Genomic DNA, 24979 nt, shown 5'->3' on the forward strand with positions numbered 1-24979 from the left:
TACGAAGGAGTACTGGGTAGCTGTTTTATAAGCTTTTGAAGAAGAAATTTGTTAAATGACACCATTTATTCCAAAAAGTCAGTAACACTAAATATAACTTCAGTGAGGAAAGAGTTAAGGAACTTCTTGGTTCTCCTCTGCCATTAGTTTGAGCCAGGAGACAGCTCCCCTGACTTGAATCCTGGATCAGCATGTTGGCTCCACTGAGCAGTAATAGAGGAAAAAAAGGAAGAGAAATGTAAAAATGATCTATAAGCGAGAATGTCTCTATATATAGAAGTTTTCCATGAAGCACTAGACACTCTAAGAACTAATGGCAAATTGGCCCAAATCATGCAGTGCTTGCAAACTATACTGAACTTACTGTTTCTGCTCCAAAGATGCATTGACATGTTTTCTTTGGAACTACACAATCAGTCTTGAACAAAAATGTTCGGTTCCATTACATCTAGTTATTCGTACTGCTTTTTATTTATAATCCTGTACTGCTCGTTACTTAACAATTATTGCACATCATGTACAAAACTTAATAAGCAGTGAAGCTAGTTGATTGGGCTGACTTGGGTGGGGGGAGGAAGTAGATGTTATTGGATATTTGGAGAATAACAAATTAGATTATCATAATGCTTAGCCATACAGGGAGGTAAGACCTCTTTTCCTTCCTAATTCCTTCTGCTTAGTTCTCCTGCAGTTGTAATGAATGCTGCTTGCCCTTACTCCATTTGCACACTAATGGATAGAAAAGGACAGAAAAATGGAAGAAGTTCTTTACTCACTGCCCCTCAGTCTCCCCTTGCTTACAAGAGCAAGTACGTGAGGACACAGAGTAATTAGCTGCATTTTTAGAACAGGAAAACATCTTGTTTCCTGCTGCAAGGAAGAATCTAGGAGGGGATAGGGATTTCATTCCCGAGACTGCATAGCAAGGAACTCTTGCCTACTCCAGGCAGCTCGAAACGCTGGGAGCATAGCCAGTAAGTACAACGCGATTGGGCTTTGCTTGGTAGAAGGTCCAACATTAGTCACTACAGCAAGGCATTGCATGTAGGGAGCTACAAGAACACTGCTTGGTGTTTAATGATACTTGAAAAGCAACAGGATATTAGAACCTGTAAAGGCTGAAATACGAGTAACACCTGGAAACACCCTGATGGATTTGCGGAACACTGAAGGCACATCAGTTCCCTCCATAATACTATGTTGGCTTTCGGCCATTTGATCACACAAGAAACAATACAATACTTTGTATTTCAACGGTTTCCACTCAAACCCGTTTTGTCGCTGCTGTTGTGAAGGATGGAGTTCTTTATTCTCTTCATCCCACCACGTGGGAGGATGCTCTCTTTTAATAGTGGACTATGGTAAGAGATGGTGGAAGTACAAGAGGCATGTTAATCACTGAAGTGTTGGACCAGGAAAGTACTGAAAAAGGCAGCTGATGAGATTGTGTGCCTGTGGTTCCCAGGAACGCGCGCTTGGCGTTGTCCTGATGAAGGAACTTGGGGCAGTGCCATTTAAAAAGTAATTCTTTTCTAGCCATCATCACATTCTAATGTGTAGGGTATGGTCAACAAAAGCTTCATAACTCTTGTCTGAAGATGGCAAATATCGGATATATCTTTTAGCTTCTGAAACTCTTAACTGTCTGTAACAGAGAGAGGGAATTACATTTTTCCCTGGTGTTATACATGCCAATACATTTCCTCGGGAATATCCAGTGGTTTGCAAAAATGATTGCCCTAAATGAGCAGAAGACAAGCATGAAACTTGACTGACCCTGTGCAGTAGACTCTCTTGTTTGCTTCCATTTCAAATACAGGGATTCCTTTTGTTGCTAAAATCTGAGCAATCCGAGCTGCTGCTTTTTTGGCAGGATGGCAGCTGAGCTCTGCTCGCAGCGATAAGGGGGCAGCCTCTGTTAGCTGCTTGATCGCTGCATTAGGCAAGCGCAGCATTACTGAGCAAAAGGCTTTTAAAGAGGCATTGGGAGGAGTGTGTTCATTAGAACGCAGTGTAAGGAGAATAAGGCAAGCTGGACACAAGTTCCCCCTAGTGAGGGAATCGATAATAGCTTCTGCTCAAGGCAGCAGCTATAAAAGTAGACTACGAAGATAATGAACTTCGCTACATTACATACATGTATCTTCTGCTTGTGTGTGAATTTAAAGGGCTTAGAGACAGGAAGAGAAGTATGGGAAGCATGATGAAGTCCTTACCCAGGTAATTCCATGTAATTCCATTGTTTTCTTTCTTTTTTTAATCAGCACTTTTATATCTCTTTTAGTCTTAAACTTTTGTTTCATATAGTTGTGTATTTGTATAGTTCGTGCATATTCTCATTGTCCGAACCTTGCAGAAAGAAAATCACAAAGTTTAAGCTTACCAGGTTTTTCTTACCAAATGGCTTTTTAAGCACAATATAGAAGCAGTTTTTGACCCTGTGGGCTATTTTTCACCTTGTGGTTCAGAGCTATTAGTATAACAGCTTCCTAAAAATGCACGTGTGGAAAATCTGAAGGGAAAGTGGCTGTCTTGGTGGAGAAAATTAATCTACTTTTCCTAGTTTTTCCAGAAACTTTACATATAGCTGTGGACAATTCAATTCTATTCTTCCTGATAATATTTCCCTAAAAGAGGTAAACTAATGGCTACCTCAGGGTGTTCTGATATGACAGTTATGGATGCCATATGTGCAAATATGCCTACACAGATTTTGATCCTTTTGGTACTGTGAATCAAAATTACTTGTCTTGTGTGACTTTCTTTATGAAATAACAAATAATTGCCATCCTATACAGACTGGAAATGATACTTGGAAAACTGAAAATTATGTCAGTGATTCCTTTCCCCTGTTGCTCACAAATTCAGTTTGGTTGCATATACAGAGTCACTATCTGGCAATAATAGTCACCTAGATCTGTAAATCCTGTCAAACATGTATTTTTCTAAACCTTTCACTATATTCAGATGGGTTTATTATTAGCCAAAGATAGTGGGCTTTAATGGTGTACTTACGTAGGAAAAATCAGTAGTAGAGAGGAAATAACTACTCAGAAAAAGCCATTCTCATATGTACAGGGTTTGCACAGATGGATAATCTAAGGAACACAGAGGAAATCATCAGGATCTTAGTGGTATTAAAAACCAAAACAACAGCATCTCTTCTCTGTGTTCTGCACTTGCTGCTAAGCGTACAGACGACTCTCATCCACAAATGCTTGTGCTTAGTCCTGAGTGACATCTGATGAAAAGCACCGTTTCGGGAATTACATGCAGGAGACTATTTGAAGGAAAGGGAATCACAAGTACGAGATGCAACTTGCCTTTAAAGTGAGCATTTGAAACTGAGTAAGGTAAATGCAGCGTTCTGTCTCCCCCCTTTGCACAAAAATACAGCGCTGTGCTACAGAAGTACAGAGGGGTTTATCCCTTCTCTGTACGCAGATAAGCCGTACTTCTAGTGGCCACCAAAGTGTGTGAAGAACCTCTTAGTGAGTTAATGCCCTCTGTCACAGCACCCACCGGAGCTGCCAAGCCAGGACCGCCGCTTCGGGAAATGCCGCTTGCTGCCGGGGTGGATTCCCAGCAACTGTGCTCAGTGTCCAGGGCAGCGAAGCAGATCTCCCTGCCCTCCGCTCACTCCTCTTCTGTGCTGGGCTGGTGTAACTGGTTGCACAGACCCATCAGCCGAATCTGTTACCTGTTACCCGATTATTAAATTCTCAGCAGTGCATGGTAGAGCAATGCTGTGTTTCTTTCAAAGAGGAAAAAGATGGGAGCAGTCTGCAAGCCACACTGGACATTTAATGTATCAGAAACTAAGGTGAATTTTCTCTCTTACAGCCCCAGAATCTGAGGTCTTCATGAATTACGAAAAGGCAAACTGCTGATTCAGTTGTAAAGGTTTTTCGTAGCCCAATTCTTGCAACAAAATGTGTCTCCTGCAAATAGAACAGCTCTCAGCTAGTACAGATTGTCAATCTGGACTATTTAAGAGTTTTGTTAACTTAAACACAGTGCCTCAAAATTGTCAGTATTACTTATTTCGAAATGATCGTTTGATGATGCTGAAAAATTTACTACATTTCCTTTGAGAAACTTGTTTTAAAAACCTCGTCATCCATTACCAAACAGTATTCGTGGATGTATACGTATTCTGAATGACTAACGTTGCTGAATCACAGTGATGGTGCGACTTAATTATACGTGTATTGGCAGTAGCGTTCATAAGCTTGTTTTCTATATAGGAAAACCAACATTTTGAGGAAGTATTTTTTCAGTCTTCCAGAAGTTGACAGCTAGAGCTGACAGAAAGGTGGCATGCAGAACTCAAGTGTGGTCTGGGAGATATGATGTCTCTTCAAATATAGATTTTAAGTGGGCTGTCTATGTATAACCAGCTTCAGGAGAATCCTTAAAAAAAATGCATCTATTATTTAATTATTCTAATTATTTTCTTTAACTCTTTTTGAAGCTTTATTAGTTTTATTTAATCTTAAATGTTTTCTGGCTTCTGAGAAGGATGACTGCTTGTGGAAGCCCTCAGATGCGAGGAGCAGAAAGGCACGATCTCCCACTTCACAGCAACGCACACAACCTCTACAGCACATTGATAGGTTTTGTTACTGTTTGCTTTTCCACTTGTTTGCAGAGGGAAGGTGTGAGTGTATCTGTAACACCTTCCTACAACCTTTTTATTTACAGGGACATGGCTGAAGAGTAGTTTGGGCCTTGTACAACAAGAAGGAAATCAGTTAACTTGGACTTATATTGCACCTCAGCTGGGCTACTGGGTTGCAGCTATGTCACCTACTATCCCAGGTAAGATGGAATTGAATTTTATTGATATTCCCAGCATTGAATAATTCTTTATTCATATATATAACATTCGTATTTTTCAGAATGACCTCATCTGAGATGCCACAGCTTGATCAATAATGGATTATTAGAAAACAGAAATCTGAAAGTAAAGGGTTAAAAATATTTTGGGGGTTGTGGGGGGCAAGTCTTGTGCTCAAAATCTCTGAGTCATTTCAATGCGAAACTTTTTAAAGCGTTCCTACTTTGATGCATTTATGTCACCACTGCCTGGTAGAGCCATTGCTAGAAAATGGGGGAAGTTACAACGTCAATGTACTGGTGTTCCAGCATGTAGAAAAATACGTGCTGTGAAGTTTCTGTACAGAAACTCTTAAAGAAATGGATTCACCTGAGACCAACATCGTCTTGGGTTAGCCGTTTACTAGTGGGTTGATTGACTGTAACTTCTTCTTTTAAACCAAAGGTGCCCATTTTGCCCTGACTTATGCTTTTCATCATCTTGGTGACTGATTAATTTATACGACACATAACTTAGCGTAGAAGTTCTAGGAATTGTACTAGCAGAGTGGCATTGGCAGATGAGCTGACTGGTTGCCATCTGCAAGCCTCTTGGCATCGCTGGAGAAAATCACTTTGAACTAGGCACTATATGTACTTCTGTGCCTGTGGAGATTATTATCGTTGCAGCTTGCTCTTCCTTTTTTTCTGCCTGTGGCTGCCTCAGATTTCTTAGCATTAGTTCTTCAGCCACCAATAATCAGAGATACCTCCGTATAAAAGAGCCAGTCGATCAAACAAGAAACCTCTTTCTCTTACAGATTTTCTTTATTAGGTTTTCTGGATGAAAACCAAATACAGTAGGAATGAAAACACTCATGCCTTGGCCCTGCAAGCTAAATAAATTGTGTCTGACCAACAAAACAAACTCTAACATGAGGACTGTTTTTAAAGCCTGCTTGCATATGCCATGATGTTGTTTCATGATATGCAGAGTATTTGGGGGTTTTGCTGTGTTATACCTTACGCAAGCTTTATATTTAAGGTTATATTAAATGAAACTGCTGGAATATTCAGCTGATTCATGGCTGAACAGATTTTAGAGGCAGGTGCAGATCTGAATAAACGATCATATGGAATTTTACAAAATAATTGTATTTTAAGAAAAAGCAATTGCTCTGAGCCAAACATTTCCCAGTACAGCTGTACAGCTCTGTCACAAACTGCAAGGAAGTTATACTGGGTCATGAAATTGTGCCTGTAAGTCTAAGGTTAGAAGGCCTGCAACTCTAACAGGAGAAGGCTTATTTTTCCTTGCAGTTTAACTTGTATGGCAGAATTTCTACTTGTATTTTACTTTTCCTTGTTTCTGAGGACTAGATCTGGGTTCCTAAAACTTTGTTGCAATGGGAACAACATTTCCATGAAAAATGCAAGTGATTTATTACTTCTTTTTGCTTAATGTTCTGAAGCAGCAGTATCAATCAGTTATGTAAAGGTAGTGGAGGGATAGAATGTATAAATATTTAGATTTCCCAAATGCAATATACTTGATGTTATTTTTAATCAGGTTAATGTCTTTTTGCTTATGTTATCTCCTCATTGAAACAATTTTATTTCTTATGTCAAAAAATGGACGCAAATGAGCTTTGTATTCCTAGCAGTGGCTCTACAGACCACTCAGGATCCACAGATGAGGTTTTACAAACCACATGATCTAGGACCTTAATGTTGGCCGAGTTTGCTGTCCTTCACAGTGCATGCATGTTACTCTGTCAGCTGGTGCTGTACCTCCTTGCCTGCAGATGAAAATCTGGGCCTTTATTTCAAAATCATGATTAAGATTGAACAAACCAACAGGGTTACACATGCATTATTGTGAACAGATGCTCTCCACACGTGTGCATTCCTTTGTATGCTAGAACGTTTATTAAGCATTATTGAAACCTGGGGTTACAACACTGTTTCCCTAGGGGCCTGTTTTTTAAAGCTACTGGAGATCTGCTTGGCTTGGCTTGTTCTAGACTTGAGAGCACCAACACATCTTCCAATGAATCCTGTACTGCACTGTATGTACTGTTTAGTGCAAAGCACCACAAATGTTGTTAAAGAGAAGCTGTTGGCCACAGTGCTGCTACATGCATTACAGTGCTGGATGATGCTGTGGTGGGTTTTCTCCAGTGACGAGAGCTTTGGCACACGGTGTCAGCATCAGGACCTGGAAGGCTGCATTCACTGATGCATGCTCCCATTGAAACCAACTGCTTTTCCACAGAAGGAAATAAAAACCAGCACATGCTTTCTGCACAACTTGCCCCCTTCTCCAGATATGGTCTGCTTGATAGGCACCAGGGCTGTGAGCGGCACTGTTGCTCACTTAGCACCCTAATAGCAGGGGAAGATGTCCCTCTCTTTGTTTAAGTGTTATTCCTCTTCCTTTTTGCAGATTGTTACAAGTCTAAATTCTCTTTTCTGGCCTTCCAGGTCCCGTTGTAACACACGACATTACCAGCTATCACACAATGTTTCTTTTGGCAATTTTAGGAGGGATGGCTCTCATACTTCTAGTCTTGCTGTGTCTGCTCTTGTATTACTGCAGGTAAGATTCACCATCCTGGTTACTTAGTTCATGTTGGGAATATAAGCTTTTTTGTGCTCGTGTCATTAAAAGCTTCTGTACTGAAACATTTTTACTTTGGGGGATAAGAAAAAAAGCAAGCAAGCACTTGAAGAAGAAAGAATCAGTGAGATCAAATTTCATGTGTTCCTGGGCACATACAGTGTGTACAATCCCTGCCTTTGGTAGGATGGTAGTTGAATGAATCACACACACCTGTACCTGTGTTTTCCTTGTAGGATGTTCTAAAACAAACATAGGCATAGGTCCAAGATCTGTGTCATTGTACCTGTTAACACATTTGCAAGTGAACCTTCTATTATAGTCTTATATTAAAATGAACGTTAACTTTTATCAGTGAGTGTATATTAATGAGTGATTTTGTCTTTGCCTCCTCCAGATATTTGCTCCCATTTGTAATTGGTGCTTGAGATATTTCCCAATTGACATTAGTTATTCTTCAATTTTGTCTTCACCACTGGGATAAGCTTTTAATTGTTAGGTTATGTAATAAAAGCTCAGTTCCCCTAATATTAATCACTGCTTAAAAATCTCCCATTAAGACATGCTTGCTGTTCTTGTTTCTGTGTACAACAGTCATAAATGTGTAACTTCTTTTGTTACTGGCTTTTGTAGAAGAAAATGTTTAAGACCACGTCAGCATCATAAGAAACTGCAACTTTCCACAGCACTGGATGCTTCTAAGAAGGATCAAGCAACCTCTATGTCCCATATAAATTTAATATTTTCACGTCGCGAGTCAGAATTTCCCGGCGGGCTGTCCATTGCTAGCAATGGACACACTGAAAACTCAGGTGCAAAGGAATTAATCAGTGCTGTCCACATGGAGATGGTATCACCTAGTGGAGAAGCAGATATGCATACACCTATGCTCAAACACTCATTCAGTACTTCCCAGGAGTTCAGCTCCCGAGAGGAACTGCTCTCTGACAAGGAGAAAGACAAGAGCAGAATTTCCTTGGATGACCTGACTCCCAGCGGGTCTCTAAGAAAAGACTACCACAAATCAGCAGATAGTTTTGCTTTAAAACCAAGAAAATCTACAGAAACAGCTGAAGGCTATGAGTCCCCTATCAAAGAGGAGTATAGGAGAAGTTACAATGCTATGCTGTCTCAGCCTTTGTTTGAAAAGCAAGAGAGAGAAATTCAAGTATCTATGAACCATATTGCTACTGGAAGTAAATACAACATTCAGGAACAAACATACCCCACACCTTCAGCCCCTGAAAGAGAGCTGCTGGATTGCAGACCTACTGATTGTATAATGTCTCGCTCAGTTGATCACCTTGAAAGACCTACATCTTTCCCTCGACCAGGTCAGTTAATCTGCTGCAATTCTGTTGACCAAGTCAATGATAGTGTTTACAGAAAAGTTTTGCCTGCATTGGTCATCCCAGGTCATTACATGAAATTGCCAGGAGAACACCCTTTTGTTAGCCAGCCACTGGTCGTTCCAGCTGACCAGCAGATTGACATAGAAAGACTTCAGGCTGAGCTTCCTAACCCTCATGCACGGCTTTTTCCACACCCCCCACAACAGCTGCAACCCCAACAGTTAGCAGCCCAAGCAATATCTCAGCAACATTTGCAAGATGCAGGTGCGGCTGAGTGGAGTCAACAAAATGCTTCCATGTCTGAATCTATTTCCATTCCTGCCTCACTTAACGATGCATCCCTGGCACAAATGAACAGTGAAGTGCAGCTTCTTACAGAGAAGGCTTTGATGGAATTAGGAGGTGGAAAGCCATTGCCTCATCCTCGAGCATGGTTTGTTTCTCTAGATGGACGTTCAAATGCTCACGTTAGACATTCATACATTGATCTCCAAAGAGCTGGTAGGAATGGGAGTAACGATGCCAGTTTGGACTCCGGCGTTGACATGAATGAACCAAAATCTGCCCGAAAGGGAAGAGGAGATCATCTATCTGCGCCACAGAGTCACCCACCAGTGCAGGAGCACCAGCAGAGAGAGCGGAAGGTTTCAGATAGCACAGCTTACACACAACTTGTGTACTTGGATGATATGGACCAAAGTGGCAGCGAGTGTGGAACAGCAGTTTGTAGCCCTGAGGACAATGCTATACGATGCCTACTAGAAGGAACTAGTAAGAGAAGTGGTGTGCAGCTGCCCAGCCTGCAGGAGGAAACGAGAACTGTGGATACCAAACCAGAGCCATTAACTAGTCCTGAGCATGGAACATCAGTTCAAGATGATGAGGAGGATGAGGAGGATGAGGAGGATGACCAAGGTGAAGATAAGAAGAGTCCTTGGCAGAAACGAGAGGAAAGACCACTAATGACTTTCAATCTAAAGTGAGCTATTGTGAAAATCCACCATTCAGTGGAGTAAAAAATTGCCAAATATTCTTTCTGTGGAAGTGCTTGATTTCTTTTTCTTTTTTTTGTTGTGGAGAGAAAAGAGAAAAACAAACTGTGGTGAGCAACATTTGAAAGAACTTAAATGCATTACTGTGTAAATGTTAGAAAAGAATTAAAATCATTCCTCTGATTTAACGGCTGCCTCCAGTGAGATAGCTGAACAAAGAGTGTGATTGTTATTCCATATACTTGATATTGGTCATCCAGGATGTTGAAAATACTGACAAATTGTTTTGGTTGGTTTATGACCTCAATCTCCTTATGAATGGGAGCTGGTAAAGCTTTTGTTTTGTAGGCCAATTTTATGTTGATAATGCTACTGAAAGTATCTTAAAAACAAGAGTTTTGACACATGGTGTCTAAAATTGTGCATTATCTCAATGAAAGGCTATGCATTGCTGCTTTTAGTAATATTTTGCTTATACTATGCTTTTCTTAATTTTACAAGTTGGTTGTAAACATTTTATGTCCTTTATTATAAACTACTCAGCAATTTATTTTAATGTAAAACTGCAGGAAACTTGAGTAGCATCCCTTAGCATTGAAGCCTTTTTATGAAACCAAACTGAACTTTGTGTCGACTAAGATTCCTCCAATTCTGGTCCCATTTACTCAAAGTGCCTTTTTTACAGTAACAATGAACAGTCCCTTCTTTTGCTAACTCCTTTTAATTGACCCCATTTGGGATTTTATAAACTTCTGAACTTCTACCTTTTCTTTTAAGCTGCATGCCAAGAGTCCCATTTTGTGCTGAGCATTTCTCACTTCAATACAGTGTATTCTGTAGCTATCATGTATATTGTGGATTCTGTTTAGCCGGGATAGACTTAGAAGACATTTTAAAGGGCCCAGAGTAGCCAAGAAGATAGTTTCATTGACTGTATATATTGTTAGTTTCCTCTGGAATCATATGAGCTAATCATGCTCATATAAAATGGACTATAGACCGAGCAAGTGGACTGAATGTGTCTAGAAAAATTTTGGGAAAAAAAAATAATAATGTACTATCCAAAAGTGCCAGAATGACTCTTCTGTGCTTTCTCCATACAGAGCTGCTTGGTTATCCAAAAACTATAATTGAAAATAAACTGCAAAAAATATCTTTGTGGATTTTTTTCCTCTGTTGGTGGTCATCACATTATTTTATATTATTTAATAAGAAAAATGCCTTGTTTTCACTTCTTCTGTGCATAGTTATGCTTGTGTGACTTACACACTTTCTTATATAGTTCTCATGAACTTCAGTCAATACTGAAATTTCAACTCCTTTTCAGAAAAGCATCCTCCCTATCTTGATAAATATGTAAATATTTGCTTGAGTATCACTGAAAACGTTGGGAATTAAATCCTGGTATCACCAAAACTCTCTGTGGAGGCATGCTTCCTGTGGGACCAGTTTTCTTTCTGAGATTTCTGCAGGTACTCACACATATTGCACACTTCTCACTTCTTCGTGAATTGGGTTCAAAGAAGGGAAAATATGTGATTTCCACTCTTGTGGAATCCTTCGTATACACTCAGTTTATCATGTTTCATTCAATTATTTTTACTCAGTATTAGCAGCTTAATAAAGTTAATTATTATGTAATCTCTAAAGTTATTAGACAAAGTGTTATATAGTTCCTGTTTAATTTTTAATAATAAGTCCTGACTAGGATTCATTTCTCTTTTTTTCAGTAGATTTCAAGGTTTTCTTAGGAGGCCAGTGTTGTAATTTCCATCTTACTGAATGTCTTACCTGAGAGTCTGGGCTTGAGCCAGGAACTGAATTCTCATTTTCTAGTTCCCAGTCCAGCGCTCCTCTCTATCCACAAAGCCACACCACCTCTGTTTTGCTTTAATTCATGTTTGGAAGTGGTATATGTCATAAAAGAAATCTAAAATAATACTTGTGGAATGCATTGAATATTGAAATCACCATATTAGCAGTAAGTTATGTTTTAGTCATCGCATGCATTCCAGGTCCTTTCCTGTTCTGTTTTGGAATTTTGCTGCTGACCACATGTGAACTGGCTCTGGGGTCTGGGTTACTTATTGTCAGTCTGTGCAAAGTTGCTGAACAAAAAAATAGTACTTTAAAGGAATAGTATTTATCAGATGTCAGTAAGTGCTGGTAATACTGTGTCACTTATTAATCAGAATGCTACATCAAGTAAACATTCTGGTTAAAATTTCCGCATACTAGAATTATTATGCTATTTAATTTTCAACTTTCTATTGTCTTAAATCTGTCATTTTGAATTACATTCTTTTTCAGATTCCTTTGCAAAGTTTCCATCGTTATTATCTTGTAAAGTGAGATTGTTGCTATTAAATTGCAGTGGTTGGTTTCTTTAATTGTGTTGGTTTTGTGTTCAAAACACATAGTTTGATGGTTTGATGATTTGTGTTGCTAATACAGCAAATATATTTGAACAAACACAATGTGGATATTTTGCAAATCTTCTTTAAAATAGCATTTTTTAAATTGTGATATCACCAGCCATGTGGTAGTTCAATTTTGCAGAATATATAATTTATTAAATGTAATTCTCAGTATATGCAGTACATCAGAGCCACATGTTCAATGAAATTGGAACAGAGTAACACAGATCGGATTATAGGCTGTGATTAGAGTGTTTCCATTGTACACGCTTTGTCTAATCTTATTGTCCAGTGATGAGTTCTGTGTTTTAAGTTTCAGAAACATACTGAGGAAGATTGGTAAAATATGAAGAAATGTTGTTGCTTGTATTTTGCAGTTGCATAGTGAAGCAAATACCAATAAAGGTTATAAAACATAGAGAACAAAGTATAACTTGAATAGGTCTTGACATCAGCAGCTCCAAGTAGTGTTAGTCCATGTAGAAGATAACCTAGAAAAGCAGTTGTTTTCGTATTTTTTGATGGCCAGTATTAATGGGGAAAAAATGCAAAAGATTATAATGACAAAGCTTACAAAAGTAATAAAAATACATTGAACTTACAATAGGAAAAGGTCTTCAATTAATCTATCAGCAATCAGGATTTTCAAATGGATAATGAGTGAAAAAGTAAAGATAATTTTCAATCTTAGGTTTTATTATCCAAAGTCCCAGGGCCTGTTGGGAGTTAATACACTCATTAAGAGTCCGTTCACTTCATGGTTTTCCCCCAGCTCCCACTTTGTTCCTGCTGAAGTACTTGATTCTCAAAGTTTATTAAACTGTCTGTAAAGCACCTTGACTTATTATGATAATGACCTTTTATTATTTGATTAAGTGCTTCATCAGGGTACCAGCATGCTAAAACCTCTACAAATAGAAGGGAGAAAATGGTTCCTGCCTCAGAGCATTTGCAATCTAACACATTACGCAAATACACATAATTGTGAGCTTAGACAAACAGTTTACAAAGAAACTCCACCGTTTAGAAATTGCTCACGATGCTTTTCTCTCTTACAGGAAGGATTGAGTAAATTGAGTAGAGTGAATTAAGCACTCTTGAAACATCTTGGCAGTGTTTTCATTTTCTGCCCTTCATTCTGTCCGTGAATGCTCTGGAAGACCAATTTTATGTCAATATCCTAAACCAACATGGTTGAAATTGGTAAGAAATTACATGTCCCATGTAGGGTTTAGCTTATAGAATAGTACAGGTGTAAATGAGCAAGTGTTGGATGAGATACTTCCTCTTTCTTTAGGAAAGTCCCTAGTGAACATAAAAAGGCATTATTTTTTTCTTAACCAAGAAGAATTAATCTGAGAATTAAAGCTTGTTATAACAGAGTACGTCTTAAACTATCATTAGGCTGTAGCCCGGGGCGTGGGACATGGTAGCATCCATCCAGTACATCCTTGGACTTGATCAAACAGAATAATGTCAGTTTGCTTTTCTGAAATGTATGGGCAACAGGTAAGGGTTTTTTGAATCAGTGCTGCCATGTGGGCCTCATCAGCGTTTGAAATTCTTGAAGCTGGAATATCTGCCAGCTGGTGGTGAACTGTTTCTCCATACATCCCGTGTATAAAACAGTTTATAATTTCAATATAAGCACAGTCTATAACTTCAGTAACACCAGTAGGCAGCTGGCACAAGATCAACAGTTGTTTCATGGACCTGCTGTCAGTCCCAAGTGCAGAGGTCCCTGTCAGCTTGAGAGACCTTTCCCAGCCTCAGCTGGGGCAGTATTCAGCTTATAACATCTCCATTCAATAAAAATGCATTGTCACTGATGGCAGCGTAGTGTGTTCAAGTGTAAATGTGCCTGTTTTCTCTCACTTCATGAAAAGCACCTTGGTTTTAGATTAAAATAAAGTTAAAACAATTTTAATTAATTGTTTCAAAAGTTGAGCAAAACATGAGCAACTCAATTATTATTATTTTCCTGTGCCTCTGCTTACAGACAAATGTAAGCTGACAGGTTCAGTGCTAACTTTACTCATGTTATATATATATGTGATACATATGATATGATGATATCCTATATCATGATAGATAGATAGACAGCCAGATAGATATAAACACATGATATTTTCATGGTATCATATTTTCATGATATACGTCTGATACTTTCATTTCCAGGCCGCAAATCATTTTGGAATTGGAGCTTCAGGTAGATGAGTAGGCAGCAGCCAAGATTTTTTTGTTACTGGAGAAATTCCGACTGGTAAACTGACACCAGGTACTGTCTTCTATTTGACAGTAATAACATAAAGAGTTACCTCGTTCTTTTTAGCAGCAGTCCTCTGGTATGCACAAGTTATTAGCTTGCCAAATGTGGTGCCTCGTCTATTATCCTCTGACTGAAGTACTTCTTGTTGTATTGATGTGCTTTTCTTCTAGGAATAAACAGTGCCAGTTAGTATGTTTGACCATTAAATATCTCTTCTGCCTTGGAAACATACAGCCATAGGGAAGGAAAATGTGATGACAACACGGAGGTCCAAATGAAATACTTGTTTACAGTTTATTTTTGTAATTCTGGAGAGAAGGATTTTGTGTTCACGACTGGAGATACGGACTCCTGAATAAATCCAGCTGAGGAATGGTCCTGCCAGTTTTATATTATAAGGGTAGGAAATGGTGCTTGAAATACTGCTGTGGGATGAGAAATCCCACTTTCAAAGGAATGCTGCAAGAGATGTTAGACTTCAAAGCTGGAAGAAGTTATTTCAAAAGGCTCCTGTCACGAGCATTGGTTTTCAAAGGGTTTTGGTGATTTAGTGGTTATAGGAAGTTTAAAAAAGCCTCAGGACTGTCTCCTCCCCAGCCCTCACCAGATTTTCACAAGCACGCTCCCAGCAGTGTTGGCCTCTGAGCTTCTCCTCTCCCTGGGTAGAAATCTATTATTGTCCTGTTCTTATGCTGGAGCTCACAGCTCTGGCTGTGGCATATGCACCACAAGCTACTCCAGGTTATTTCTGTTCTCTATACATTTCTTCTGGAAGTTTTGCATCAATAAAGGAAGAGGCCAGAACCACATCTCAAACTCGGGGAAAATCTGCGTGAAAAGAAAGTAACGCAGCAAGAAGTTTGCCCACATACTACCCTTTTACCTACATGCTTAGGGCAGGGCCTTTCTACCAGTGTCCTCTGCCCATGGAGACAAGAGAGGCGACAGGTCTTCTCTTCCCTCTTCCCTATCTTCAGGGAATGCCCTTTCTATAATCCCAGACCGCTGATTCCGCCTTCAGTTTTGTGCCATGCTGTGAGGCCAACATCAGTGGCACATACAATGTGACACTCCAATGACGCTTCAGTAAAGCTCTGTTTAGGTGTTGCTGAGGGTGAGCTTTCTCAAGCCCTCTGCCCCTCTGTGTCTGTGCCATTAGCTCCACCTTGAATTTAACACCTCATAATCCTCTATTAAATAGCACAATAACAGTGAGGGAAGCTGGGCGCGACAGCCGAGTTCCCCCATATGAGGAGTGGTTTTGTTTTGAGAGCTGGATGCGTCTTTTATTGCTCAAAATCAGCAAAGTATGCCTACATAAATGCCTGAGTATGTAAGTATGTGTGCACGTGCATGCACGCAAACACATTTAATGTCAAAGCTGGTTTAAATGCTAGTTTCAGCATTTCGACATCAAGCAATGCCAAAGAAAAAGTCGCTCACCTAGGCTGACTGGAAGAACCAGCATAAGAGCTCATAAAGGCTTGTATGAATTAACTTAATCGTCCTTGTGGTCTGATATTGCAAGGTCAAAGCCATGCTTGATGCTGAGTTTCTGCTGTGCCTGTGCCCCACCTTCCATGAGATCTATTCACACTTGCCTGCTAGCCTAGACCTGATGTCCAAATTTTGTGATTAAAGCTTGTCTAATGTCTCTGTATTTTAAGTAAGTTACTCTGCAATTGTTTCAACATTTGACAGATGTTTTCTTTTGCGACAAGTTGTAAAATTCTGAAGCATAAAATCTTACTGTAAAATCTCCAAAAATTTTGCATAGAAATGGAAGAGTTATAGTAGAGTCTGATTTCCCATCTTCTTCATAGGGAAGACATTGTGTCCATAAGACACTTCGTAATACAATGTAATTCTCCATGCAGTAGGTGTGCATCCTGAACAACACTGTTAATCTGCTTCTAACCACCCAGAAGGTATGTAGAACCTTTATTGGCATTATCCATTTATCTGATTTGTAAGTTAATGGGATACTTCTAGTTGGAGCAGCCTACAGAACACTGGAAATTATTTTCTGTTGGCTATCATGGAAACGTGGGAAATACAGCATCTACCCAGAAGTAACAACAGCCTATGCCTGATCAGGTTGTCACCACAAGGAGCATTCTGGTTGTTGTAGAATACTATTCTCATCCAAGGTCTACTTGTCTTTAGACTGCAATCTCCCAAGACTGGAAGAGCACCTTTCCACATAAAACTGGCTTACGCTAATGGAAATAGGTAATGAGTACTAAAGTAATTGATAGACATACCACTTGTCTGGGGATAGCTAGACTTTTAGGTTTCCTTCTCTGGACCTGAACTTTGAGAACCATCCTACTCAATATTCTCAAGGTTTCCAGGCTCTAGTCTCATTTCAGGATGTCTAACAGTGTTAAATATCCTAGGGCACACAGGACACGTAGGAGCACCCTAATAGTTCTAGACTGTTACAAATGCTCCAAGAGTTGTAGTCGGGCTGCAGCATTTTCACTTTAGCAGGAAAAAATGTACATCCATCGCAGGAAAGAGTCCCTTTTTGTTTGGGAATAAAGAACTATCAGAAACAAAGAGAAAACTCTGAAACTTTCATTTTGGGAAAATACTGAAATGGTCAAGAGATGAAGAATAAATAATCCATGTATCTATTACTCCCCTCTATCTAGAATCAGGGAAAGAAAGCATCTTGGCTGTACCTGCAGCCTCCCTGCAAAGAGGAGGAAATGGCAGGCGCATGGATACAGGGTAACTGTAAAAAGCTGAAGGGAGAACTGATTTAGGAGCTGACAAGAGTAAATTGGATTGATTTGGAGATTGGATGTGCAGAGGTAATTGCTGAGTATGGTCAGCACTCCTACAGCACCAGTGTCAACACCATCTTTGTCAATAAATCTGTCACCACTAATTCTCATTCACATATTTATCTTAAGAAGGGTCTCAGAGAAAATAAAGACTTAGAAATGCAAAATATTTATAATAATAATTATGTAAGAGTCAGTTCTGATTATTAAATATCTTCTAATGTAAAACATGATTCATTTATTTTTTACCTTTTGGAGCTAGAGACCCTAGGAACAGGAATTGCAATGCTGGAACCAGTTTGAACCTGTGTTTGATCTAAGTCTTGTATCCTGCTTCCAACAATCATCAAAAACAGATGCTTCAGAAAACTGGGGAAGAAACCTCTACCAGTGATAATAACCCCAAAGGATAAAAGTCTTCCAATCCTTATCACTTATACCCTTAAGCATGAGAGTTCATATTTGTCGTACACATTTTTAATGCTACAAAATGTTTTCACTGTGCATGTAAATGCCTAATGTCTTTTTAGCGCTGTACAGCCCACTGCCCTTGCCAATGCAGGCACCAGCACGAGAAGCAGATGCTTCAGTGCAAAAGGTAAGATGTAAAATAGAAGAGGTATGATACAAGGTGTATTTTAAAACAGAATTCAACATAAAAAGATGAATGTCAGAGTGCAGCAGAAAGAGTGGGCTGTCCCCCAGTTCCAATGCTGCAGCCCACACAGGCCAGCAGCAAGTGGGCTGTGGGAGACCGGGCAAGGCTGCAGCTCACCAAGCGTGACATGCAGCGTGAGGCTAAAAAGGTGTAAAGTGGGTGGGACAAACCATAAAGATCAGAGATGTGATCTCACATGGATACAAGTGTGCAACATACAGGATCACAAGCTCGCTTAATTCCCTAACTATTTCTGCCGATTCTGATGTTAGCTGTGACAACTGTATACATGTGTTTTGGTGCGTTCGTTCAGTGTATTTTGAATCTGTATTCTCTTACCCTTGCGTCTCATTCAGGATTGAAGGCAGTAATCAAGTTCTCAGCATAAATAGCAGCCAATAAAAAAAAATCGTTGTGAGGTAGTACTAGTAGGCACTTCTATGAAGCAAAGTCTAAACATATTTGTTTGCTCCATAACTGTTTTTAAAAATTATTAGGAAAATAGAGAAAACACTAAGCTATTAGCTAATTTTCAAATTGGATCAGTTTTGCTTCCAATTTACAAGATTACAAAAAGCTCACAGCAAGTTGTTTGTTATTATTACTTGCAATATCAAATCTATTTTAAATTATAAATGCCACGAATATTTCAATGTGATGTGTCTTAACGACTGCATGAAAATTTCAGGCACTTTTCTTCTGCAGTGTTTAACACTCAGAACACACAGACTAATCAGATGATGCCAATAGTCTGAATGCTGTATTATATATCACCAGCTCACTGGGATGTAATTAATTCATATCACTAGGCAAGTAACAAGTCTAGATTATGCCTGGCTGCTCGAGGGAAACTGCATCTGTGACTGTATGTGTGTATTCAGTCGCAGGGGAGCAAAGAGAAGGGTACAATCCTGACCACGTACTACACAGTCTCACTTGATGGTTCATCCAGCAGGCGAGATCTGACAAAGCCCCGTACAGCCACAGGAGTTAAGGCTTCCCAGTCCTCAGTATTTCTTACCGCCAAGCGTAGATGGCTCCTCCCTCAGTAGCCTTGGGTTCTTTTGAACTCATGTTGGCCACTGAAATGCCCAAAGTATTTGAGTGTTTGTAGTGCTTTGGTTTGAGTCCTGGATTTTGCTGCAGGAGTCAACTAGGAAAAAGTTAAACTCGGCAACACAAAAGTCCATTTGTGGATCTGGGCCTGTACTCATCTGCTTACACTCGAGCTGGCTCAAAGCCTCTCAGAATTATTAGGTTAATTTTGTGTAGCCACGATAGGCCCACGACTGCATCTGTTATGGACAGCAGAGACAGAACCTGGAAAAAGAAGTAGGATGGAGAAAGATCCAGAAAGCTGGGATTTGTGGTGGTGTAGAGAGTGCCCTATACTCCGGTCTGTTCCTCGGTGGCTGACAGTGGTGGGAGCAGTTAAGCAGAGCTACATCTGTAGTGTTTTATTGACCTTCCTCTCTTCCTTTCTCCCAATTTGTTGCCATAAGCAACTGGATATTTTGGCTACATCTAGCAGCAAACCTAGACTCACTATTGGAGCTCTAAGGAGACCTATGAAAATAACCAACCAACCAATAAGTAATTCATCAAGTGCTGGAATTATTTTAATTGATTTCATGATGTGCTGTTTAGTATTAAGTGAAGTGTATCTCCTGATTAGGAAGTCTGTTTTCCTTTATGATTCATTTTTAAGCTTTTGTGTAAAATGACTTTGCTTTCTTCTTTTTAATCTTTATAAAATAAAAGGCTTTATCTTCTCGGCACGTCTGGGAAGAGGTCTTTTTAATAATTTAAAAACAGTAAATCCACATCTTCACCCACACAAGCTCTTTACCTGGTAGGTTTAAAATGAAACATTTCTGATAGCTTTTGATGGTCTGCTTAGACTGCGTAAATGTGGAGGTTGTATCTGCATCACTCGTGTGCAGCACTTTGGGGAATTCCCGGACATAGCCACCTGCGGCAACAGAGGCCTTGGAAGCACAGATGCCCACAGCCAGCCTGTTTGGGCGCATGAGGTGCCACCCATGCTGCCTACTGTCCTAATGGCACATACTCCATTGACTCACTGTAACTGAGCATGTGGGGTCCTGAAAATCAGTGGTACGTTTTTTCACCTTGCTGCTGTATTTCGGGAAGACATCTATACATGCGATAGCCAACATCTATCAAGTAGTGCAACTGCTGAGCAGTGTCTGTAGAGTGAATTTAAACACTCTGGGAAGCTGCCTGGTAACTTCAGAAATGCAAAGCTACATCAGAAATCCTCAGTGCAGGACAGATGCATACCTCTCACTTCTGGCCTCCTTCTCTACTTGTGGTATAAGCAAAAATTGCATATTCATGAAAAAATAAAGCACAATTCAGTGTTGTCATTTGGCCTTGTAACAGTCAAATCTGGAGTATTATCTCAGTTTTCCCTCTCAGGAGATAAACTGTAATAGCCATAAGGATATTCCTCAGGCATGCTACGAAGTCTAGCATAGCAGTCATTCTGCAGCCATACTCCTCCTGACCTCTCTTCCAGGCAGACCTTCAAGCAGGGGACAGCAAGTGGGAGCTTGCTGGGAGAGATTCATATTGCCTCTTTTATCGTCACTGTGAACTGCAGGAAGAGTCAGGATCCAGGCTTCCTATACTCCATATGTCTCAATTGTGAGGAAAATTGTGGTAAAGGACAGAAGATGGTTAAACCTGCAGTTTCTCTGACACAGTGATTCAATTTAGCTGTTTAGTCTTTGACGTACTGTTCTTCGCTTTCTCCTACACATTATTATGAGGGGGGAAAAAAAATCATTAGTAATTACTGGATTAACTTCTCTCCAGACTATGGGGCAGCTGTTCACAATTGGTTTTTTGTTACTGAAAACCACTGGGTATTGTGCCTTTGTTTTGAGATTTCCTTTCTCTCCTATACATTACAACTGAATGAAGGTTTACTTCTAAAGGTCATTTCAAACTGTAGTAACATGGCAGGCACATTTACCCTCTGAACTGCAGCGACGGCTTGACATTGGGAGGTCATACTTGTACAAGTGTTAATTACAGACTCCATCAGTTTTGCAATAGCTGAGAGTAGGCCACCTGTCTAGAACTTTTTTCTCGCTCCTTTTATTCATTTGTGGAAGATCAACAACACCTTAAACAATTTAGCCATGTCCAGGAACAACGGCTCGCTTTAAAGATACATGTGCTATGTCATGGTTTATTTTATTTGTAATGTGCTGGTTGAATATTTTCTAGCCTTATTGATTTAGTACCCTTGAATTTTCCAGTCATCGCAGCTAGTATTTCAAAACCGTCAAGACAGAAAATACCTGTCAGATGATGTAAGTCCAGCATAGATTGCAGTCACTGCAGGTTTGAATGTAGTCATGAGACTATCAAGAGTGTACCATGATAGATCATACAGCTGATAAACCCATACTCTTACCCATTCAGAATTGTCTTTCCCTCTGTCCTTTCACAACAAAACAGGAGGGGCTTCCACAAGTCCACCTGCAGCAGGAAACAAATATTCAGTAATTATTTGATAGCATGAGGGCAGAACGTTCTATGTGATACAACTGACTACTTGGTTAGACCAAGAGAAGTGGGGAGAAGTTAGAGGAATTGTTACAGATGAAGTACAGCTGACTGAGTGACCTGAGCCTTGGATTTTTTATCATTATATTGTCTGCCTTTGACTCTTCAAGGATCTTACACATTTGAATTACAAGTTCCTGTGGCAACTTGCATGTTGTAGAGGACCAAGTGCAGTGGGACACAAGAGTGGCCCAGGGCTGCTGTCAGTAAGCGCAGGTTCACAGTTTGACTGTGAGGGCACAGCTGGAGGGACATCTAGCTGTCTTCTGCTTGGCCAGTGAGATCTTTTACTTGATACATCACCTGCAATATCCGATAGAGCAAAGCATTACACCACCTTAAATAAAAAATAGGAAAAAGTAATCCAAATCATCACCTTAAATCGAAATGGGAGGAAGCAATCTCTTCCTCACATTAAATGACTTTCAAGAAGGCAGTGGGGATAAGGAGAAATTACAACCGATGCATATTATTATGTTTTAATGTGATGTTTGGCAGCACTGCCAAACCAAGCACTCAGGAATTCTGAATCCCATCCAGAAATCTTGATGGGACCCTGGAAATCACGAGAGTTCGAACAATTAATGCAAGTTTTTCTTTGTTTGTTTTCCTGGGTTCAAATCCTCACCGTTCGGTTCTAGTTTTTCAAACGTGGAGCTCGTAGAATACAAAAGGCTTCGGGAAAACACCAAGCGCTGCGACAGCCGGTGGCCGCAGCCGTGCAGGGGGATCGCCACGTCGGGGGGGCCTCAGCAGCGTCGACCAGCGGCAACTTCGGCGTCCAAGTATTTACAGTGCGAGAAGGGAACACCGGGAGCTGGCAAAACGCGCTCCGGTGCCGCTGGAGCCCCGCAGCTGCCGCCCCACCGAGCGGGCCTGCACCTGCCTGCACGCCCCGATCCGACAGCGCGGCGACGGCCGCCGCGGAGCCTGCGCCTGGCTCCCCGCCGGCGGCGGGGCAGCGCCGGTGCGGGGCGGCGAGCCGAGACCCGGGGAAGGCAGGGGGCGCGGGGCAGATGTCGGCTACGAAGGGGTCGGACAGCGGCCGAGCGCGGGGGCGGCGCGGCCGGGGTGTGAGGGGCAGGGCCGGGCCGGGCAGGGCGCGGAGCCGTCCGCAGCGCGGCCCCGCCCCGGTCCGGTCCCCCGCGGGGCGGCGGGGAGAGGCCGGGCGGCCGCGGCGGCCCCCGCCTCCTCCGGCAGCACGGGGGAGGACAGCAGCTAGAGGGAGCTCCTCCGGACCGCATCCGCCCGTGCGCCCCGGTTCCTTTCATAGGCTCTCCCGCCCCCTCCCCTCCCTCCTTCCTCCGTGATGGCGGAGGACAGCGAGTCTGCGGCCAGCCAGCAGAGCCTGGAGCTGGATGACCAGGACACCTGCGGTATAGACGGCGACAATGAGGAGGAGACCGAGCACGCCAAGGGGTAGGGGCGTGCTGCGAGCCGGGGGGGGCGGGCGGGGGCAGCGCGGGGAGGCAGCCCCCATGCCTCCCGCGGCGGCAGTAGGGCCGGAGGTGCCGCTGCGCGGAGCGGGCCATGGCGGGCTCGCCGTGCGGTCCGCAGCGGGCCCCGCGGCGGGGCGGGCAGCGGAGCGGGGGTGTGTGCGGCGCGCTCCTGTCAGCCGGCGAGCGGCCTGCATGGCGCGGTGCGGCGCGGCCCGGCCCGGCCCGCCGCTCACTCCGCGGCGCCTGCGCGTGTGCCGCCCGCGGCCGAGGGGGGCCCGCCGGCGGCTCCCCGCGCTTTCCTCCCGGGCTGCCTTCCGCCGCAGCTGGCAGCGTGCGGGCGTGGGAGGACGCCGCCGTCCCGCGCGGCTCCCCTTGCGCCTCCGCCGAAGGCAGGGACGGGGGGCCAGGCCCTCGGTCTGAGGTGAGGGAGGCGGCGGGGCTGGCGCTTCCGCGCCGGACGCTAGCCTTGAACGGGAGGGTGAATCCTGCTTTGTTGTGTGTGTGCGCGTTCTCGGCGTGTGGGGGCTTTTGTCGGGTTTTCCAGCCGTAAGGAAGCCTTCCCGTAGCGGGTCACGGCGCTCTGGGCAGCGGCCCCCGTGTGCTCCCTCACTCGTTTCGGTCGGTTCCAGGCGAGGGGCCCCAGCCCTCCCGGCGGGCACCCTGACACCCCGCCTCCCGCACGCTCCCCTCCGCGCCTCGGGGACCTGTCCAGGCATCGTCTGTGTCCGTCTGTCCTGCAGACACTCCTCCCCTGCGTAGCCTATTGTCCAAAAAGGAAACATTCACTCTAAATCCACGCGCTGCGGAGAGTGGAGTGCGTGTTTTACCAAGGCATTAGCCGGAGCCAACGCTGCTCTTCTGGTCGTAGTTCTTTCTCCGCTGATCTTGCACCTTGCATGTTCCCACGCTGCGGCCGACCAGGCGCCGTCTCCAGTGGCCCGGGAGCCGGCAGGGAGCCGCCGCCGTGGCGGTGGCCCCTCGCACCCGAACCCGAGCGGCGTTCAGCTGCGTGCGGCGCGGCCCCGCCGGGCACACGGTGCCGAGGGTCTGCCTCGCTCTGCGCCGGGGGCTTTTGGGGCAGGCCGGTGGGAGGAACGTGCTTTAAAAATCGACTGCGTTTAAATTTACTTTTTTTGGGAGTTAGAAAACGTGATTGCAGAGAAAACACTTTGTTGTCGCAATTAGGAGTGGCTAGAGTAACCTAAAATAGAAATAGGTTAATCTATACACTGCTACACAAACATCTTCCCTGTGAATTTCCGATTCATCTAATTGAGAGCATTTCTGCAGGTGATTGATGTTCGAGGATGTACGCTGTTGGTCACCTCCCACCCCTAGGATTTCTTGGCAATAAGCAGGTCTGCATCTTAAATGTGGCGAGAGAAACCTAAGACACTTAGGAGACTGACTTATCTAAAAGGCAGGAAAGAGGGAAACTTTGATGCTTGCTGCTCTGTCAGTGAATTCATGGTAGGCGTGCTAAAGTAGTTGTGTCAAAAATAATTATACTAATATAAACCGGGGTTATTAAAAAGGGACAAAATAGCGTTTAATTATATTGTGGATTTTGTAACGCTTGTTTGCGCAAGTATGCCACAGTTGATGATTCCTGAATACGTAGAAGTCATACCACTAAGAAGAGAGAATGGTTGTTTATTGCTTTTCATAGGAGCCAACCTGATGTGCCAGGCCAGATTGTTTGATAGCCAGGTGTGATGTCTGTCTGGAATTCATTTGTACCTGACTCCTACTCTAGTTTTCCTCTTCTGTTTGTGTAGGTGACTGAGCTGTAGCTGCCCTCTGCAGTGTAGCCAGGCTTGCAGCTACGCGCTCAGGCTGCTGTGACAGCGAGTGCAGAAGCACTGTGTGAGAAGCAGCCGGGGAACAAAGAATTGCACTTTGGTGTGTTCTGAATTGCAGCTTGCTGCTCCACTCCAACTTAGGTCTCGCTGAGCTCTGAGGGATGACTACTGCAGCTGCGAGCTGTGTGCTGTTCTCTCTAAAACTTGTTTTTATTGAATA

The 24979-nt window shown here is 42.5% G+C and overlaps 2 protein-coding genes across 2 annotated transcripts in view; both read left to right on the top strand.

Annotated features, from left to right (window-relative positions):
* Nucleotides 1-9773, top strand: part of FAM171A1 (family with sequence similarity 171 member A1) — an 89124-nt gene extending 79351 nt beyond the window's left edge. Inside the window, exons 6-8 of the mRNA XM_086614936.1 lie at nucleotides 4705-4821; nucleotides 7303-7417; nucleotides 8072-9773. Coding sequence (XP_086471062.1) covers nucleotides 4705-4821; nucleotides 7303-7417; nucleotides 8072-9773 — 1934 coding nt within the window. The remainder of the gene's footprint in view (nucleotides 1-4704; nucleotides 4822-7302; nucleotides 7418-8071) is intronic.
* Nucleotides 9774-22827: 13054 nt separating this feature from the next.
* The window catches only part of NMT2 (N-myristoyltransferase 2), a 33011-nt gene continuing 30859 nt past the window's right edge, over nucleotides 22828-24979 (top strand). The window contains exon 1 of the mRNA XM_086614575.1: nucleotides 22828-22937. Coding sequence (XP_086470701.1) covers nucleotides 22828-22937 — 110 coding nt within the window. The remainder of the gene's footprint in view (nucleotides 22938-24979) is intronic.

The sequence above is a fragment of the Tauraco erythrolophus genome, chromosome 7 (assembly GCF_009769465.1).
Source record: "Tauraco erythrolophus isolate bTauEry1 chromosome 7, bTauEry1.pri, whole genome shotgun sequence".
Classification (NCBI taxonomy): Eukaryota; Metazoa; Chordata; class Aves; order Musophagiformes; family Musophagidae; genus Tauraco; species Tauraco erythrolophus.